Here is a 21,632-nt window from a genome sequence, read left to right as displayed (position 1 = left end):
GTCCACTGTCAGAGGCTGTAAGAAGATCATTTGTAACCTTCACTAATGCTGTTTCTGTACTGTGATGAATTCTGAAACCTGACTGAAACTCTTCAAATAAACCGTTCCTCTGCAGATGATCAGTTAGCTGTTTTACAACTACTCTTTCAAGAAATAAAAGGAGAGTTGCAGATTGCCCTATAATTAGCTAAGACAGCTGGGTCAAGTGATGACTTTTTATATAATGGTTTCTGAGTTGATCTAGCTGCTGATGAGTGGGTTGCTGCTGCTCAGTCAGGGAGCGCTCATGTTGCCCTAGCAGCACTCCCTGATTGGAAAGGGCTGTGTGTATTGTGGCAGGCCTGCAAAGTTCATTATTTGGCCAGATAGTTCTGTCATTGTACCAAAGTAAATGGACTCCAATGCAAGACGCAGGAGACAGTTTAACTCATTTTACAGTGCCTTGCGAAAGTATTCGGCCCCCTTGAACTTTTCAACCTTTTGCCACATTTCAGGCTTCAAACATAAAGATATAAAATTTACATTTTTTGTGAAGAATCAACAAGTGGGACACAATCGTGAAGTGGGATGAAATTTATTGGATGTGTCAAACTTTTTTAACAAATAAAAAACTGAAAAGTGGGGCGTGCAATGTTTATTCAGCCCCTTTACTTTCAGTGCAGCAAACTCACTCCAGAAGTTCAGTGAGGATCTCTGAATGATCCAATGTCGTCCCAAATGACTGATGATGATCAATAGAATCCACCTGCGTGTAATCAAGTCTCCGTATAAATGCACCTGCTCTGTGATAGTCTCAGGGTTCTGTTCAAAGTGCAGAGAGCATCATGAAGACCAAGGAACACACCAGGCAGGTCCGAGATACTGTTGTGGAGAAGTTCAAAGCCGGATTTGGATACAAAAAGATTTCCCAAGCTTTAAACATCTCAAGGAGCACTGTGCAAGCAATCATATTGAAATGGAAGGAGTATCAGACACTGCAAATCTACCAAGACCCGGCCATCCCTCTAAACTTTCATCTCAAACAAGGAGAAGACTGATCAGAGATGCAGCCAAGAGGCCCATGATCACTCTGGATGAACTGCAGAGATCTACAACTGAGGTGGGAGAGTCTGTCCACAGGACAACAATCATTCGTACACGGCACCAATCTGGCCTTTATGGAAGAGTGGCAAGAAGAAAGCCATTTCTCAAAGATATCCATAAAAAGTCTTGTTTAAAGTTTGCCACAAGCCACCTGGGAGACACACCAAACATGTGGAAGAAGGTGCTCTGGTCAGATGAAACCAAAATCGAACTGTTTGGCCACAATGCAAAACGATATGTTTGGCGTAAAAGCAACACAGCTCATCACCCTGAACACACCATCCCCACTGTCAAACATGGTGGTGGCAGCATCATGGTTTGGGCCTGCTTTTTGTCGGCAGGGACAGGGAAGATGGTCAACATTGATGGGAAGATGGATGGGGCCAAATACAGGACCATTCTGGAAGAAAACCTGTTGGAGTCTGCAAGAGACCTGAGACTGGGACGGAGATTTATCTTCCAACAAGACAATGATCCAAAACATAAAGCCAAATCTACAATGGAACGGTTCACAAATAACCGTATCCAGGTGTTGGAACGGCCAAGTCAAAGTCCAGACCTGAATCCAATCGAGAATCTGTGGAAAGAGCTGAAGACTGCTGTTCACAAACGCTCTCCATCCAACCTCACTGAGCTCCAGCTGTTTTGCAAGGAAGAACGGGCAAGAAGTTCAGTCTCTCAATGTGCAAAACTGATAGAGACATACCCCAAGAGACTTGCAGCTGTAATTGCAGCAAAAGGTGGCGCTACAAAGTATTAACGCAAGGGGGCCAAATAATATTGCACGCCCCACTTTTCAGTTTTTTATTTGTTAAAAAAGTTTGACACATCCAATAAATTTCATTCCACTTCATGATTGTGTGATTCTTCACAAAAAATTAAAATTTTATATCTTTATGTTTGAACCCTGAAATTTGGCAAAAGGTTGAAAAGTTCAAGGGGGCCGAATACTTTCACAAGGCACTGTATTTGGAGTGATCACTAGCACCATCTCCAAATTGAAGGCCACTGAAGTTCCATTGAATGGGGAATGTCAGACACATGCTGCAAAGTGGGTGTCCCAAGAAGACAATACCACAAGAAGACCATTTCCTGTAGACTGTAGTCTTCTACAGCTTTACACTCAAGGTTTGCAGGATGATATGGCTGACGGGTCTCTACCCAGACATCCGGAGCAGACTGCACACAGCCGATCTCCAGTCTCATAGGGCTGCCTGGAGGCATGCCATGACTGACATTCACCATCACGCCTGTTTGGCCTGGTGTCAGCAACATGTGCACTGGAACCTGAGCATGTGGAGAAACATTATGGTCAGCAATGAGCTCTGATTCTGCCTACAGCAGTTGGATTGTAGGGTCAATGTGTGAAGGTGCGGAGAATGCTATGCCAATTGTTACACCAATAGGGTAACAGCTTTTGGTGGAGGCAGTGTGATTGTGTGGGGTCACATCTCCCTCACTGGAAAACAAGGCTTGTCATCTAGATGCAGAGTGATATGGAGATGAGATTCTTCAACTAGTGGCAATCCCATATCTCGACAGTTTGGAGCCAAATTCTATCCTCCAAGATGACAACACTTACCCCCACAGACCAGGGTTTATTGGAGACTTCCTACAGAATTCATAGAGAATGGAAATTTGGGCTTTCTGTTCGTGCCAGAGTGACCAACACAATCACACTGGCTGACTTGCCACTTTAGGTGCCGGAAGCGCAGCGAGCCCAAGCCTGCTGGGAGTTCTTTAAGCAGCGGTGTTCTTGAATATGGTCATCAATCTTGATACACAGAGCAACCAAAGCATTCAGAGATGCAAGCTAATTCATCTTGAATATTTCACTTAATCCATACAAGAAAGCTCCAAAAAAGGCTCTCTCCTCCCATCCTGTCGCCTCTTCCAGAATCCAAAATCCACAGAAAATCAGCTACACTCTTGTTCTCTTGACAAAGATTAAACTTTTTTGGTGCAGCAAAATTGGCACCAGAGTTTTTTTTTACATTTTTTTTTATTAAACACTTGTTTAAATTTATCAAGGAATTCCTTTTATGATGATTTAGATTCTGATTTGGATTTCGGCAAACTGTTGGAGAATGGTGTCTTGGTGCTCATACAGCTTTATCATGGTCACCCAGAGTGCTCCATGGCTGGTGAATGCTTTCCTTGCAGGATCCACGTCTGCTGCGTCCATTATTGGCCAGATCGTTCTGTTAAAATCTGAACAGGAGTGCTGAGCATGGGGGTAAGGTTAAAAGAATTTTTATTGTGAAAACAACCATCTTTAAGGCATGGATTCTTGATGTGGTTGAAACAACAATCCACAAGTGTTTTTCTCTCTCCTTTCCTGCAGTCTCCTGAGGGAGCCCCAGTCTCACACATTGTGTATGCTGCTGGCATGCTTAGAGGGGCTGAAAATGCAATAACCCTTCCATGTGACCATTTTGAGGCACCAAGCTTGTGCTACCACCTGTAGTACAACAATCTGGCATTGACTTGGGCAAAGCTTCAGTCTCTTATAGTCAGGATCCAATCAGCTCAACAACAAACAGATGTGTAATAAGGTGCAGGAGCTCAGGTGCAAACAAATGCTCAGATTAGAGCTCACATAGTTGCTTCACAAAGCACACGTATCTCAACATCAACTGTTGGGAAGAAACTGTGTCGTGGCTCGTGATGTTGTTCTGCTCTTTCAAATTGGAATGAGTTTTCCACTTAAACAGCGTGTGGACACAGAGGTTCAACAGCCTAATGTGTGATGACTCTTGGAGATGCTGGTGAGGATAATTCAGCATGCAGTAGCTTCTCTTAAAGGCAGTCTAGAAGAGAATAAATGTTGCTGCAGCCAACAGTTTTTGCTTCACTACAACATTTAGAAACTTGTAGGAATTTAGTTTTTCTGCAGGTGTTAAGTCAAATAAAGGCTTTGTGTCAATGCTCCATGCCTGCTTGTGCTTCTGTCACTGATCCTTCCATGACACCAGCTAATTCATTACACCTTAATGCTTTAATATAAAATTGTTTATTTAAGCAGCTCAATCAAACTGTTTGGGTTCTGTTGGAAATAACAAATCAAAAAATGCTGTTTTTTTCTATTATTCTGTCCACCCTCTGAGCACACATCTGTGGATGTAGATGTGTGTGTATGCGTGTGTGTTCAGGGAATTTGTGGGGATTATGCTAACTCTGTTCGGACTGGAAAGATTTCAGTTTGACAGCCGTGTGAGACCAAGCCGGCGTGCTGGCGTTTCTTTTTTCTCCGTAATCCTTCTTTGTTTGGCTGTGTGTTCCCGGTCCAACATGGTAGTGCTGGTGAGAATAAGAAGACACGGATATGAACTTCCTCCAGTCTGTAAAACCTCAGATCTTCTCGTTATTTCCACAGAGCTGAGCGTGAAAGTGAATGCTTCACTTCTTTTTATCGCCGCCTCCTGTCCTCCTCCTCTCCTTCTGTTTTATTATCTTGACCGCTCCCTCCCTCCGTCCTCATCCTTCTTCTGTCCATCCTGAGCAGGATGGTGGATGCTTTGATCATTCTCTTAGTTAAACCTCCTCCTGCTGCAACAAATGATACTCTCTGAGGTCACTTTACACACATCCACAGAAGTAAAAATATTAAATGTTTCAACAAATTCTTACGAAGTCAATACATGTATTGTTTACATAATATGACAAAGCTGGTCTCTCCAGTAATTCTGTCATCATGTCTTCACACTGTATGGATAAAAGTATGGATGCAGGGTCACCTGCATATTACACCTACAGGAGATGCTCGGCCATGGAAACCCATGCCATAGACCTCCTGTTAATGTCAGAGGTGGTTTGGAACAGTTACTAACTCAGCAGAGCAATGGCAACATTTACACACACACACCTTGGTTTGACTATGTGAAGTGGCAGACTATGGTCTGCCACTTCACAGCTGAGGTGCTGTGGTTCCTAAACACTTCACTTTGCAATAATACCACTTACAGCTGGTCCTGGATGATCTAGGAAGGAAGAAATTTCTTAAACTTGTTGCAATGGTGGGATTCTGTTACAGTACCACACAAATTCAGTGAGCTCTTTAGAACAAGCCATTTATTCACAAAGGAACACTGTATAATTACGTGCTTGAATTATTCATTCATTATATTTTTATATATTTATATATATATAAATATATATATGGTAAATGGACTAGTTCTTATATAGCGCTTTTCTACTCAGATATGAGCACTCAAAGCGCTTACACAACACGTTTTACATTTACCCATGCACACCCATTCATACAAGCACTTCCATGATTAATTAATTAAGCTAAGTGCTTTAATTATTTAACATTCACTCACATTCATACTCCAACAGAACGGTCGGAGAGCAACTTGGGGTTAAGTATCTTGCCCAAGGATACATTGGCATGCAGCCTGCAGTAGCCAGGAATTGAACCACTGACCTTCCGATCAGTAGGTGACCTGCTCTACCTACTGAGCTACAGCCACCCATATATTTATATATATTTATATTTATATATATATATATAAAATCTTTGGCAATGGGACTGAAAATACTTGAAATCAAGGATTAAGAGCTGTGGCTGAATACCTTTGGCTGTATAATGTATTTAAGTATTTCTTTGTTTCAACTCAACTGATCGTGTTGGTTGAAGCTCTGCAGTCTGAAGTCATATTCTGATTTTGGGGCCATTTGGTTCCATTTTTAACAGCCTGAGAGTCAAGAATAAATATAAAACCAGAAACCTATTTGTAGGTTTTGATTTTATATCAAATTTGTATAGCCTCCGACTATACAAATTTGATATAAAGTCACAAGTACAAATAGGCTTCCTGTTTCAGGATATTAATGCTTAGCCTAAATAACAGTAAAACTGATTGGAGTCTAAGGGAAAAACAAACCAAGGAATAAAGTTGCATATAAGAATCTATATTGTGCTCATTGGGGAAACACAAAGATGCTATTGAAAAACTTCAGACCTCCCCCTCCCCTCTACTGTCTGTGCAGAGGTGTGAGCGATCCTCCAGGAGTCACCCTGAGGCGACTGTTGTGATTTGGTGGTATATAAATAAAACCGAACTAACCCTGAATTTACCTGGATAAGACCAAATTCTGCTTTTTAGTACAGGCCTCATGTACTTTCATCAGAAGTCACATCATCAATAAACACTCATAAAGAAACTGTTGTCAGCAATAACTGATCAGTGTCACCAAGTGAAGTGAACAAACACTATGCACACAATATTTGTGACAGGGTTTAATATAAAGCACAATCTGACAGAAAACACAAGTGCTTAGAGTTTTAGATTAAAAAGTGATTTAATGTTTGAGACAGTAAGGCTCAGAACCGGTTTCACACTTTAATCAAAATATACACATTTAATCAGATATAAAACTGACAATCACCTCTTAGACACTGAACTGTGGTATAAAACGCATATGTACAGTTGATCACCCCCTCCCTCCTGTTACTGACTGGTCCCATTCCTGCCTCACCTGAACCAAGATTTGTGATGCATTCAAGTCACTTGTGGGGGCCGTCCCAACAGAGAAGCTGTAGTTTGGGATTTAAGGGTAACATGTCCTAATGTGCCTCAATCTCCATGTAGTAGTGATGAACAATAAATGCAGCACTTGCATTAGTTTGACATATGAAAGCCCCTGACACTGTGATAACAGCCACCACAGGTTTGTGTCATACTTACATCAAATATGAATGTGTTGCACTTATTCATCATTTGAGTGGTTTAATTTTATACTTGAGTGTAGTGAGCTCAGGCCTTTCTTGGCAAGAATAAGCAGCATCTGAGTACCTAAACCACTGCAGGATGAAGTCGAGCCAACTGGACAGTATACCATTGTGTGGATTTTGAGAAACACACACACAGGGTCAAACCATGAGTCACAAACTGACACCTTCACACCCCTAATGGACACACGTACCCCCGTCTGACTGGCTGGCTATAGTTGTGAATTTTAGCAGCTGTCTTAAGTTTATCTCACAATCTTTCATCAAGGACTGAAATCACAGTGTGCAGGGACCTGTGAGGATGTGCCTCATATGCAATATACTGGGGTCATCAGTCGCATCCAAATCAGGTAAAGCACGACTAAAGTTCATTCATTTTTCCTCTGGAATGACATGTCCACCTGCACGTTTGGTCTCCATATGCAGGTAGACTGGGACAACCATTTTCTCTTCTAGTGTCAAACAGCGAACAGATGACCCCTCCCCAGCTGTACTGAATGCACCACAATGAAGTTGTTAAGATTAACCGTACAGTTCAGACAATAATGGAGTTTCATCTTTTTGAAGTTCAGGTGAACATCTGAGCAGCCAGAATGTCAACATAAAAATATTAATATTAAGACACAAACAGACCAAACCAGCATCTTGTGGTTTCCGAGGACTGTGGGACAAACGGTCACATCAGTGTACAGAGGAATTAATGCCTGATTACGACTCGGTGCTGCGTTCAAGGCACTCTAAACATCTGGTTTTGCAATAGAGACTGAAGTCACACTGGTGCATCGAATCCAGTGAAACAGTCAAGAAATGAATAAAAACATTCCACATTTCCACAGGAAAATAACAAGAAAGCCGAAACCAGCTCACCGCCTTTCTTTAGTCCATAAAACCAGAAACCTGAGGCACACAGATTTGTTTGCATCCTGAAGGCCATTTTTGGTTTCAGCTGTAGTGGATCACAAACTTATAAATAAAACCATCCAGACAGGCGGCAGATGTGACATCATAATTCACCAACCCGGAAAGACAACATTCGTCTGCACACCATAAGAGGCGGAGCTCCCAGAGAGACACACACGCACACACACAAAAACAAAAAAGTCTAATCAGGAATGATTAAAATATTGCTACAACATTTGATTTGATTAACACATGATTGTATACATGAAAATAAAGAAGTCAAAAGGAACAGGAAACAATGCATTTAGAACTAAAGACCCAACAAACCTGCTAAAACACACTCAGTTTACGCTTCACACGACACTACAGACAGAAAACAGCAGGAAATTGCAGATATATCTGTAACACATCTCACCAACTGTAAACCTGCTCTGTGCCAATTCAGAGGCTTAAAAAAAAAGAAAGAAAAAGAAAGCATGTCAAAGTCAAGGTCATTCAGACTCCAGGAATAAGGCACAGGGATCACGTGAAAGTCTAGCCAGGCCTTTGTTTACGGGGCCAGTCTGAGACCTGCAGGCCTGAGCGGAATCTGACCTTTGATCATTTACAAGCAGAGCTGGTACGTTTAAAAAGAAAAGCTAAAAAGGAACAGGACCACCTGCAAAATGTGGACTAATCTGAGTTAAAGAACAAGCCAGAATCTGAAAAACATCAGATCTTTGGATAAGAAGGCTGACTTTGTTCCCACAGTAAGGGATTAAAGTCCAAAGGCAAGAGTAGCTAAAAGGTAACAACTTTCCAACAGGAATGCTGCTGTCTGAATTCTGACTCTGATCTGGGACCTCCAGCAGAACCATGACTTTATTCTCAGAGGTGCAGTATCTCCTCGAGAGACTCTAATCCTGTTAGAAGGCAAAGAACCTAAAAACTTTTAAAAATATAATAATAATAATTTAACATGAATTCATGGTGGTTTCTACAGATGTGTGGTGGAATGACTGGAGTGTGGTGGACACTGTCGTGTTGCCTCTCTCAGAGGAGACGAGAGGATTCAGATGGTGACTCAGATGGAGGACTTTGAGAAGGACACACGCAAGTGGTGGTTCTCTCCCAAATCGTGGTTGTGGAATTCTATGAGGGACTCGATGGCCTCCTCCACAGAGCCCACCTGGATTAGAGCCATTTTATGGTCCTTCCTGTATGAAGAATGAACAAGAGGTTACACTGTTTTAGTGAAAACAGCAACATGACATTAAAGGACAGGATGAACGCTAAAGCACACACTTAACAACTTTCTAAGACATCCCAAGAGAAACCGAACACACGTAAAAACTGAAACGACTGAGGAAGTCCACTACACAACACATTTAACGACTGGTCAGTAATTACAGGCTAATCTGACCGCCGGCAATCCTGGAAATGAATAAGAGCAAATGTCGGTCGCCATAATGTGTCCCTGAAAACATTTCACAATAAAAGCATGCTAAAAACTTGAGGGTTTCTGTGCCAGGAAATGTTAGAAGGCTTTTAATCTGTAACAGACAGGAAGTGCTGAGTTTGTGCTAACAGCATAACACAGGGAAATTTGACAGGGAAATTTTCCTGACAGGGAATACATATGCTTTGATACATATGCTGATCAAACAGATAGACATGACTGCCTCCTGCTTGAGCTGGAACAGCACACTTTCAACACTTTCAGGGTAAAGGCCTCAGGCTCGGACAAAGAACGTCATTTCAGAGCAACGAAAAGTAGTTTGGGGAGGGATGAGGGCCGTGGGACACGGGTCAGTGAGAGAAGCAGGGCTTTAACGGAGGACAGGAATCACTAATCGTGAACTTCGGAAGCACAGGCAGTAAATGAGCGACTTACTGGAAGAATTTGAAGGCTTTGACCATGGCTCCTGAGCTGGCAAAAAGCATCTTGAGATCATCTTCAACCACAGAAGGGCTACAAACACAAGCAGAGAAGATCTGAGGAAATACAGTTTTTTCCCGTTTTGGGGTCAGCTGTTTAGCGTGTCCCTCAGTTTGGACCGCAGGCCAGTTGTTCTTACTCAAACAGCTGAAAGACTTACGGAATGTTGGAAAGGTGTAAGGTGGCAGAAGGTGGGAAGATGTTGGAATAATTCTTGGAGCCGGGCTTCTTGAAGCGGTGCAGGGGGGAGTTGCTGTAGTCTTTGGTCAGGCCCTGGTCCTCATGCCCTTCACGGGGAAGTTGAACGCTCGTGTGCTTGGACAGTGTGATGCGCAGAGGCTTCCCGTGGAGCCGCTGCCCATTCAGGTGGCTCATAGCTGTAAAAACCCCCAAAATATACAGTGTTTTAGAGACATGGCTATATTTTATTCACAACACAACATAGAAAACATATCAAATCTTAACAGTAACACAATTGGGCATGAAAAGAGCATCTCTGAGAGGCAGCTGGGCAGAGATTCACCAATCTGCCAGGCATTATCTATTTATTCACTTTATATTTATTCATCTATTCTATTATTACTTTTGCATTTACAGGGAAAGTTATTTTTAAGCAGTAGTGCAATAAATGTCGTTGTATACAGTATCTTGAACCTGGAACACTGAATCATGAAGAAGCCGTATATGAAATTCTAGTGCTCTCTGGGCCAAAGCTCAATTAAAATTAACTGAGGCAAAGTGGAAAACTGTCCTGTGGTCAAAATTTGAAATTCCTTTTGGAAAACATGGATGTCGAGTATTCCAGACTAAAGAGCAGGGGAAGCATCCAGCTTGTTATCCTGCATCATGGTCAGTGGAACTGGCAGCTGCACATCTGGAAAAACTCCATCAATGCTGAAAGGTATATCCGGGTTTTAGAGCAGATGATGTCTTTTTCGCGATCGGTTGGGGGTGAACCTGATCGGGTGCAGCTGGACAAAGTGAACAAAGCAGACCCGGGGAGGGAAACGAAGAGGAGATGCTACACAGTGGGAAGCATGCCCCTGTCCCAACATGCTGCTACCATCAAATTCAAAATGAGATATTTTTCTTAAAATGGTTCATTTTTCAGTTTAACCCTTTAACAGCGGGTGATCGCCGGCGATACACCCGTTACCTGCCGTTACCCTCCGTGAACAGCTGGCTAACGCCGCGTATATCACCGCTGATACATCTGATCAATTATGTAATTATGCGACTGTTTGTCCTATCGTAAAAAATTCAGTTTCTGGAAGCTGAGAAATTGTGCTTCATAAAAGATCTGGGTCTGAATCCACCTTGGCCCGGGCCTTCCTGTGTGGAGTTTATGTGGATTTTCTCCAGGTACTCCGGTTGCCGCCCACAGTCCAAAGACATGCAGTCAGTGGGGTTAGGTTAATTGGTGATTCTAAATTGCCCACAGGTGTGAATGTGAGTGTGAATGGTTGTCTGTCTCTGTGTTAGCCCTGCGACAGGCTGGCGACCTGTATAGGTGTACCCTGCCTCTCGCCCTGTGACAGCTGGGATAGGCTCCAGCCCCCTAAGACTACCGGATGGACGGACGGCAGAAGTACGGCCTTCATCAAATGTTCAGTTAATTCTTGAAATGAAAGAAAAAGTGATCCCTGTTTTCAGGTCTGGTAAAATATCCCAGAGCTGCAATGAACTCCTTTAGCTGTTTTCAAGCTGAAGCCTGAAAGCCAGAAGTCGCTTCTCATTATTTAATGTGGTAAAAGTGGGAACGCAGAACTCAGGCAAGGGCCTAATCGCTGGCTCAGGAAAAGCATCTCTAAAATGGCAAAGACCTCTGAGGTGCTCCCAGCAGAGGTATGAAGCACGTGTCCTGTTAGTGTGTGCTCAGTCTCAGTAAGGCTGCTGTCTGAACGGCACATGGAGGACCCACTGTGACAGTGGTCATAATGTCCGGGCTCATCACTGTGTGTAGTGTTCAAATCAGAAGCTGCAGGAATACATTAAAGTATTTTGGCCATTTCTACAACACTCAAGCAGCAGCACTCCAACACTTTAGGACCTGGATTTTGACAGACTGAACACCTGAGGACCACACCGGGCATGTGCAGAGGGTTACCTAGTTGAGCTTGTGTGCAGTCGGACATCTGAACCAGAGCGTTTTCCTTCTTGTTGAACAGAATCTTCACTCTCATCACATCACCATAGACACCTTAACACAGCCGCAAATAAAGAGGAAGAGGTTAGCTGTCACACAGAAGCCAAACAAACAGGAAGCTTTCCTCAGAGTTTCCCCTTACACCCTATGGGAAGCTATTATACTGACTGCAGCCTGCCATGCCACTGAGCCTTGGTCTTAATGGACAAATATCAGTTTTTGTGGAGGACATAACAGATGGATATTTAAAAAAAAAATTCATCTGTTGAAGGGCTGGATATAAACCCTGGAAGTGAAGGAAGAAGCAGCAGTGAGACGCTGCTGTCAACAAATGGGACTAAAGAGACTCAAATCAGTGACCAGAATCTAGCAGGCAGAAATTCCTGATGGTTAAATACAGGAAAATGCAAGTGAGGAAATTAAGGGTCAGAGAAAACAAATGTGTAGGAAAATTATGATTTATGGGAGTTGATCCCCCCCCACCCCACCCCAAAATAAAATAAAAATAAAAACAGCAACTAATTGAGCACTGAGGACATGCAAAATGAAAGAAACCCCAGCATGCAAAATTAAAAACTGACAATCAAAAAAGACGTAGCACACAATAAATGCAGCTCCTCAGAGTGAAGCGCCAAATGTTACGTGAACTCAGAGGTTTGTGGGCTCAAACGTACTGAGTGAGTGTCAGAGCCACCGAGGACTGCTGGCCCCCCAACTTTAAGCTAGACATTGAACTCAAAAGTCTCGTAGTTTGGGGTTTTTTTTGTTTAGAAAATTGCTATTATTGCCAAAACTGTGTGTGTGTGTGTGTGTGTGTGTGTAGACTGTATGTGTCCAACAGTCCAATATACTAAAAACAAGGTGGCTTTCTTATGCTGCAGTAAAAATGTAGTAACTCAACAAAAGACAAAAGTTCAGTTTCAGTTTCTCATCTGTGAAGTTAAACTAGCAGAGATTATTCTGAGTAAATGCAACAATTATTATCTGCTGAATGATTAATAACTGCAGATCTAAAAGATTACTACTGCCTTTTACAGGCTATGAATCCATTTCAACCTAACAGAAAACACTTTGTGTCACTTTCTCCCTGCTGTGTGTCACTGATAATTCAAATCCCCAAGACTGTTAATGACTGGACTGATATTTATACAGCATTTATACATCTCCTCAAAGTATCCTTGGACAAGATACTGAACTCTGAGTTACCCTCGATGCATCCATCGGAGCATCGAGTATTTGACCATTAGGTTAACAGTGCTGAGGCATCGAAAATAAAAGCATTTATATAAATGTTTGTGTGACTGGGTGAATAAGGCTTGTAGTAAGAAAGTACTTAGTGTTCAAACTGAGTTAGAAAACCATGTAAGTACCAGTCTATTTACCATTAACTGCCTATTCCCTTCCTATTAACATCAACTCCCTGGAAGTCTCCGGTTGTTTGGGAAAAATATGTATTCCCTGACCAGCTGGCGAGTAGTTGGAGGTTGTAGGCTGGCACAGGCGAAATCAGTCACGTCGCACTTTTCACAGTTTCTCTGCCACTTGGTGAGCAACTGGTGTGTGCGTGCAGACAAGTCCATGACTTCTGTTGTAAACTATTGGCATCCGTGGTAATCTGCTAGTGACCGAATCAATCACAAGAAGGTTTTCACGCAGGATCGTCTTTGCAACTGATTTCAACAGGTGACTGCCACAAACCTCCAGCAACCACTCACCAACAAATCGGGGTCTCTGGGGCCTAAATTATCACGGGGCTGGTTTGTCCCTCTTCTGATAAGACTGGTGGGAGCATAGCAGCAGTACAACTGAACACTCACTAAACCCTTTTGTCCCTCTACAATGCATATGGGCAGAATTTGGATTTTCTAGCAAATGCCTTCAATAGCGCTGTTCTGCTGATTAATCTGACTCCGATTCTCTGTGTTCAGTCAGTGATTAGGGCATCGGTGAATATCAATTCAATTTCAATATCAGGCAAGTAAAAAGATGCAGGCTAAAGTATGTGTGGCTATACCAATTTGTTGGAATGTGTTTGTGCATACAGATGTTGATTTGGGATGGCTGGCGCCCTTAAACAACTGTGCTCGAGTGCGCTTCACAGTAAAATGTAACGCTTGGTGAGTTGGTGCAGACTAGCAATACAACGGGCCAGGATATTGCCTCTACGCTTTATTTAGACTTTATACTAGTCACAGCAATGCACACAATATAAAGCAAAGCTAAATGCTGTGTATATTTGTGTAAGGACAACACTTACATGGAATTTTATGCAATATGTTACAGGCTGTCTTTGTATCTGACTGGTTAATGATCTAAACACAATGCAGAAGTACACAATTTTATCATCTGAACTGTGCGTATTCACATTTTCTTTGCTTTGTGTTTCACTCATATTAACGATAAGTGTTTAAAATCCCCCAACAGCAACAGGCTCTGCTAAGTTCCACAAAGAGACTCAGCGCAGTAACTGCTGGGCTGGTTATCAGCTATGCTGCCACGACGTGTTGATGACCATCTAAAAATACTGAACAATAAAGTCTTTTGGAAACTGTCTGAATACTGCAACCTGTTTTAGTTCAGTTATGGGTACAATATGACAGTAAAACATTACATGACCTTACTTACAAACAGCTGCTGCAGCTGACTCCAGATCAATGCTGCTAAGCATAACCAAACATTTTTTCTGCATCTTACTGATCCTTTTTTGAACAATTAGAAGAAGCTGTCCTTGTTTCTACTTTGTAGCCTTCAGACAGTCAATTCTTTTACCATCAGGGCCTTTCATTTGCGTGGAACCCACTGAGGAAAAGCTGCAAATATTGTGAAAATTTCAATTCAACACACAAAATCTGACAAACCAGCACTATTTTTTTCATGAATACAAAAATAAATTAAAAAGAGGAAAAGCAAACAGAAACCTGATTGTTTAAAAAAAACAAATCAGAACAACCACGAGGTACTGATAACACTAAATAAGAAGCTAGTGATAACATACCGAAGAGAATAAAGAGGCAGTGGGGCGTAACTCTCTTTAAAGACAGCAGAGAAGGCAGCGGAGGGACAGGACAGGTAAAGGTGGGAGTGCAGGACAGGTGGAGGGTCCGAGGCGTTTCCATGGCAATAAATTAAAGGGGAAAAAAGACAGGTGCAGGGTCAATCAAAAGGTTAATTACCTTTGGAGAGGAGGGGTCAGATAATGTCAATACGAGAACAACATTTTTACACATGACTACATGGGTGTGGGGGTGTGTGCATGTGTGCGCACTCGCCCGTGCATGTACATACACGTGTGCGCGCACACACATGCACAGAGGTGTGGTGGGGAGAGGGTCTCATGACAGTTTAATATGAAAGCATTTATTTAAAAAAAAAAATCATAACAGGAAGTCAGAGGGTGACAAAAAAAGCAAAACATCAGTGAGAGGAAAACATTCAATGTCAGAAGACAAGAACACACCGGAGGTCAAACCGCATTTTGTGATGATAAATCATAAAAGGATTTTCCGTGATTTTCCATCATCCACCCTTCAGACTGAGGCCCGGACTCAATTAAAGGTGGGAGGTGGGGTGTAAAACATTAAATGTGCTAACTGAACCTGAAAGCTCAAAGCATGTGGTCTGCAGCACACGTGTGAATTAGACAGGACGAACAAGAGAAGTTCAAATTTCGAAGGGAAAAAAGTCTCCATATTTTCTGTCTGCTATGTTTTTATTTTTATTTTCAGTCATGTTCTATCTGCCTTCCAGAAGAGCTCTGCTCTCTGTTAACAGGTCCTGCTTCTCCAAAGAGCTTGAAAAAAACGTCACAATATCTGTTAAGTATTTTGAGGATGTTTCACCTCTTGTTCAACTGCCTTCTTCAGAGAGAGTTCTGGGTATTTAAACCCGAGTGGGGGCCGTCCTCTTTGGAGGTGATTGTTGACCCACTATTAATCATGTGCGTCATCACATGAGCCAAGGTCTCGGTAGCTTGAAAAGAAAAAAAAAAAAAGGTGACTGGACTTCTTTAAGTTTCTTGAACACGTTTCACCTCTCATCTCTCCCAAGAAACTTAAAGAAGTCCAGTCACCTTTTTTTCAAACTCCAGAGACTACTATGACCCAGATGACTGAGAACCTACACAGACACATGAGCCAAGGTGTGAAAAAAGGCTTGGCTCATTATCACCTGAGGTTTTGGGCAAAACCACTGTTTGCCCCACCCTATCATTACCTACTGAGGTCACCTGAAGTAAGATGTGAGTGGGGATTGAGGCGCCTGGGAAGGAATCTCAAAACAGCATTGTATGTGGTTGACAGCTGGCATCATAACCCACCACCTCTGTTCAGTGATGGTCGTTCACAGTGGATCCTTTTACTCCTCTTTCAAACCGTCTGTCTTCCTGGTCCACAGTGTGACCATCACTGAACAGAGGTAGTGGCTTATGATACCGGCTGTCAGCCACATGCAGAGCATTTCTGAGAACCCTTGCCTTTCCCCCGATACTCAGTGTGAATATACTGCCACTGGTGGAAGAAATCACAGACGACAGACAGCATTAGAGATCTGCTGTACTGAGGCTGATCTATGTGCACACACTGCAAGGTGAGCTGTGATGTATAAAATGTGCACATAGTTTCATGAATCCACTTTACTTTTTTTGGCTATTGTGCACTCAAAGACTTCTGCTATAGAATCTACACACAGATTTAAAAATGAGGAACTCAAAAACTCCAAACAGAGTGATCACGGTTCAAAAACACTTTACACTTCATTATTGCCCGTAATGTCAGTCCTGACCAAATGAAGCTTTAGAGAAAAAAAAAAAAAACAAAAACATGTGGGCTAATCCAAAATTGTAGTGTGATTGGTACTCATTGGTGAAAGTTAGATACGAGAAAATTCTCAGATGCATAGCTTAACAGGCTATAAGGAGATAATCACTGACCTCAGGGTTGAGGTTGCTGACCAGCAAGACACAGTGCCCAGCAGGGATTGGATGGAATCCCAGCCTGTTGGCCCCAGGGAGGGACAGAGAGGCTAGGGCTCCGGGCAGAGTGGGGACTGTCAGGCCTGGATAGGGGGAGGACACTGGGAGAGTTGAGACAAGTAAACAAAAATCTGCAATGTGCCAGAGATACGTCACTCAACACACATTCGCACACTGAGGCTGAATCTAATCTGGTATTTGTAGAACAAATGAAAACTGAATTGATGAATTGATACAGGAAATATTTGCAGCCCTGAATGAAATCAAATGACTAAAATGATCTCAGCAATCAAGGTTGAGAGGAAGGAATGAATAAAGTTGAAGATCAGTTTACTTTAATACATAAACAGCTCAATTTCATATGCATACTGTTTCTATTCCTGAACGTCACTTCCATGCTGGCACCAAGGATTCTACAAGGTCCTGCAGGATAAACTACTGAACAACCTCTAAAGATTTTATTTAATCACAAAAACTCAGCTGTGGGTGTGTATGCGTCTATAAGAGTCATTCTCAAAAGAGAACTCGACCACTGCTCGAGTTCCTGTTCAAAGTGCGTGTTATCTGATGGACATCCAGAATACTGAGACTCACCAGCAGGCTGAATAGTGAAGGCTGGTGGGAACGTGTGAGTCACTCCAGCATACGGTGCAGCAGAGATGATGCCTGGAGCTGCATAAAAGGAACACCAGCTGAATTTTAACTTGACAAGGTACCAGGACTACACCGCAATCATGTTACACTTTAAATTAGCTTAGGGTTTCTGTGCAACATTTACAAAAGCCTTGTTATTAAAAGAGACCTAAAATGCACATTTCCAGCACAATATTTTTATTCTTGTCTCTAGAGTAGGGTCGTATGATTCACAGTTCAAAATCTTTATGTTATAGTGGGCCTTTGTCAGTGGCTGCTCAGTTCACTGTCAACAACAAACAAGAAGATCATCCTGAAATTTGGCTCACGTCATGTTTAATAGCATCCACAAGTGAAGTGGGTCTGCCCTGCTACTTCCTTTTGCTTCATTCAGTTTTCTGAGCACGGTTGCAGTGATATATCAGTATGGTGGGGGTCTTACTAAAGGCCATGGCTGTATGCTCCATGGCCGGCTGGCTGTCTCCAGTGGGAAGGTCTGGTCTGGTGAAATCTCGGCTCTTCTCGTTGTTGTATTTGACGTTCAGACTGGTGAGTTTGGAGAAGCTGATCCTCAGTGTGCAGCAGCCGTTATAGATGTTCTGTCCGTCCAGAGACTGAAACAGCACAGTATTAATACTGGTCAGTGAACCCTTTAGTGGAAGCAAGAAAAGTACTCGGAACCATTCGTGCTCACCAGTTTGGCTGCCTGGGCCGACGCTCCATCTGGATACTGCAGCAGAGCCTGGAACTGATTATTCTTTGTGAAGATGATGATCCGCAGCACGGTGCCAAACTTTGAGAAGATCTGAGGACCAAACAGCAGCTCAGTTTAACCACTAAATAAATGCTCGCTGTAGGGCTGCTCGATTATGGGGAAAGAAAAAAAAGATCATAATAATCATAATTACAATTATTTTCGTCAATATTGAAACCACGATTATTTAATGCGATTACTCACTGACTTTGATGACACACTGCATTTACTGCACTTAAAGATCAGTGAACACCTTGAAATCTAGTGCACGTCTACAATCTCTCGAAAATACTCAATTGAAAATAAATAAATTACAATATAAATTAAACCCAAATAATAAATAAATAGAAAGTTATCAGTTATCACAACTAATAATACTAGGAAGACCAGGTTATTTAGACCAAATAAATTTGCTCACTGACAGATCCTGAACGTTTAATGATGATTGGTTAATGATGGTTGCGGGCTGCATTGTCCCGGCACGTATGTATGCACCTCCACAAGCCTAAGTGCCGGCAATGTTGCCGGCCACTTACGTAGGTTACGTCGTAGGCAAAGACTCAGCGCTGCAGCATAAATCAGGGCTAAGAGTATACGGAGCATAATGTGACAAAATCATTTTAATACTAATCGTTTTTGTCGATTACACTGTTTTTGTGATTGTTTGGAGCCAAAACCGAAATCAAAATTTGATCAACTGCACAGCCCTACACTGCTGTATCTTTGAAATGATTTCTGATCAGATCCAGCAGGCAAACCCCACAGATCAGCTGATCTTAATGCCAGCCCACATCAACTGATGCATGTCCAACTGCCAAATCGCATTTATGTTGCTTTAGCCTGCCAACAGTTGCTACACAGCTACAAGCCTCTTGTCAACCCAGCTCCATTCCAGGTCATCATTTCATGCAGTATTTAACTCAATTAATGTTATATACAGGGTTATAGCCAGCGCTCTGACCACTTGCTAGTGGTAATAGCCGCACTGCTAGCTAACGCTCATGAGAGCAATCTGTTCTGGTAGGTAACAGCAGAAAATTCTCGAGCCAGCAGGATGTTACCACAGCAAGGCAAGTAAAACATGCATCTTTAACTTTGCAGTCAGATTGTTGTTTCAGGCTATATTACACCAGCTATTTCTAGCTGTCTTGGTTTTATTCACAACAGTAATATACATGCATGCACACTGCTGTGGTGTACTATGGATACCTGGCACAAGGCATCCAAGGTAACGGGATAGACGAGGTTCTCCACCACTACTCTCAGTACGGTGCTCGGAGCTGCCACCATCGTGTCAACATGAGACGTACTGAGGGCTCGAAGAGCTGCCTGTGCCCTCTGAGAAAGGAGAAAGGGAAGGAGGATCAACAAGGTGCTAACTGAAGGAAGGAGCTGGACAGGTGCTAACAGCGGTTTGTGCTACCTCCTGGTTTGGAGAGTTGTCAGTCTTGAGCTCCTTGTGGTTGGAAAACTGGACATAGATCGGATGATGTCTTATGATGGGCACCACTGTGGAGTAATAACCCACCAAGTTCTGAGCTGCCTCCTCTGAGTTCATCTCTAAGAAGGCCTGAGATGAGATGGGACACAAAACAGTTTAGAAAGGACTGCACCTGCCCATGATGCAGGTTATTAGTACATGGTGCATTAATATTGTAGGGTCTTTACCCGCAATACAAAGCACCTTGAGGCAACTGTTTGTTGTGATTTGGCGCTATATAAATAAAACTGAAATTGAAATTGAAATTTCCAAGGATATGAGGGTCTTGGTTTTGATCAGTGTCTGTTCGTACATGTAATCATCACATCTGGATTTCAAAAATCAAAACACTTTTGCCCGTTCATGGTTTCTGCATCCATGTGAGCTATGGATGGAAAACAAACAAAACACACAGGAAGCTGCAGTGTGTACCTGGTTCTTGGCTTTGAGCATCAGCAGGTTGGTGACGTCTCCGAAAGGCATGCCGAGGCTGATTACCTCGGCCTCTGTGATGTCATTGGGAAGTTTGCGGATATGGATGACCCGGGATGGCGCGCTGGGACCTCTTATGTCACCTTTGAACTTTTTGCTGTCATTGCCATTGGCTACAGAGAAGAGGAAACACTGGTTTTTATTATCTGAATCAAAGCAGAGATAGAAGTTTTGGGCCTTATTCCAGGAAGCAAGTTCAACAAACTGAGTTTAAAAATGAGCTCTCAGTTGACGAACACTGAAATCAGCAACTCTGAATATGTTCACCTGACTTCCAGGTCATATTCGTCTCGACTGTTCCTGTATACTATGCCAGCCACTTAGTTATGGCGTTCCATATGTGCCCTGCTGCTAGCACCTTGCACCCTGCTGTTATGTGCTGGATTGTCTCAGGGGCATCCCTACACAGCCTGCTCCTGAGGTCTTGCGAGGTGTGGTAGACCCCAGCCTCTATCGATCTTGTGCTTAGAGCTTGTTCCTGTGCTGCCATGATTAGTTCCTGTCCTTTCAGCCCAAAGTGGTCCAGCCATTGGTAGGACTTTTTGATATTAGCCACTTCTATCTGTCAGTGGTACATGCCATACAGCTGCATGATGGTTCACGTGCTTTCTCCTCTTCTTTCTCAGGTTTCTGCTGCCTGAGGTACTCACTAAGCACACGATCCTTTGTGGTAATCTTCCTGATGTACTCATGGATCTTTGTTGTTTCATCCTGCATAGCGGTTCTGACACTCACTAGTCCTCGGCCTCCTTCCTTCCGCTTAGCGCACATGAGCAACTTTAAATAAATAATGCAGATTGTGTTGGGAAAAATTAAGCCATTCTGAATGGATCCCAATGGGATGAACTGAGAAATGACTGGAGCTGAAGTAGATCTGGGCCTGATCCAGTCTGAATCCTTATCCATTCTAGATTCACACTGCCGTGCATGCAGACTCAGATCTGGACACGTTTTGCTGAACGGGTGGATCCAGTTCTGGGTCGATCCACTGAGACTGATTTAGATTTGGGTGATTCAAGATTCGTAGTCTGACACCAAACTTTCAAAATGTCAGCAGCATTTGATGACTGAATCTGTGAACAAGTTGTAACATGAAGTGTTCAGATGACAGACTGTCTGCAGCTGCATTTAACTCACTTTAAAATACATTTGCTTCAGTTTTAGTCTCATCAGCCTCATCTTCACTTAAATGTTCACATCATCTCCAAGATCCAGCTGTGGCAGACATTTTTCCTTCAGTGTGACCAATTACAACACAATGATTGATCATTGATCAGCACATTTAATCATTAGTTATTATTAATCTCTGGCTCTCTTCCACAGCATGTCTTTTGTTCTGTCTCTCTCCCCTCAGCCCCAGCCGGTCCCAGCAGATGACTGCCCCTCCCTGAGCCTGGTTCTGCTGGAGGTTTCTTCCCATTAAAAGGGAGTTTTTCTTTCCCACTGTCACCAAGTGCTTGGTTATATGGGATCATCTGATTATTGGGTTTTCTCTGAATTATTGTAGGGTCTTTGCCTTAAAT

General features: G+C 42.7%; 1 protein-coding gene across 10 annotated transcripts in view; it reads right to left on the bottom strand.

Moving 5' to 3' along the window:
* Positions 1 to 7,745: 7,745 nt before the first annotated feature.
* Positions 7,746 to 21,632, bottom strand: part of LOC115778681 (polypyrimidine tract-binding protein 1-like) — a 34,228-nt gene continuing 20,341 nt past the window's right edge. For 8 of the 10 annotated variants that reach the window (XM_030726899.1, XM_030726902.1, XM_030726908.1 and 5 more), the window contains 12 exons: positions 20,050 to 20,222; positions 19,561 to 19,707; positions 19,347 to 19,475; positions 18,078 to 18,188; positions 17,826 to 17,997; positions 17,345 to 17,422; positions 16,709 to 16,851; positions 14,777 to 14,810; positions 11,743 to 11,835; positions 9,796 to 10,012; positions 9,591 to 9,668; positions 7,746 to 8,913 (listed from right to left, as the gene is read on the bottom strand). In XM_030726899.1, coding sequence (XP_030582759.1) covers positions 8,781 to 8,913; positions 9,591 to 9,668; positions 9,796 to 10,012; positions 11,743 to 11,835; positions 14,777 to 14,810; positions 16,709 to 16,851; positions 17,345 to 17,422; positions 17,826 to 17,997; positions 18,078 to 18,188; positions 19,347 to 19,475; positions 19,561 to 19,707; positions 20,050 to 20,222 — 1,508 coding nt within the window. In that variant the 3' untranslated portion in view covers positions 7,746 to 8,780. The remainder of the gene's footprint in view (positions 8,914 to 9,590; positions 9,669 to 9,795; positions 10,013 to 11,742; positions 11,836 to 14,776; positions 14,811 to 16,708; positions 16,852 to 17,344; positions 17,423 to 17,825; positions 17,998 to 18,077; positions 18,189 to 19,346; positions 19,476 to 19,560; positions 19,708 to 20,049; positions 20,223 to 21,632) is intronic. The other 2 variants (XM_030726901.1, XM_030726904.1) reach the window with 1 other exon arrangement.

Source organism: Archocentrus centrarchus, chromosome 4 (genome assembly GCF_007364275.1).
Source record: "Archocentrus centrarchus isolate MPI-CPG fArcCen1 chromosome 4, fArcCen1, whole genome shotgun sequence".
Classification (NCBI taxonomy): Eukaryota; Metazoa; Chordata; class Actinopteri; order Cichliformes; family Cichlidae; genus Archocentrus; species Archocentrus centrarchus.
This window is presented reverse-complemented; position numbering and strand designations above follow the sequence as displayed.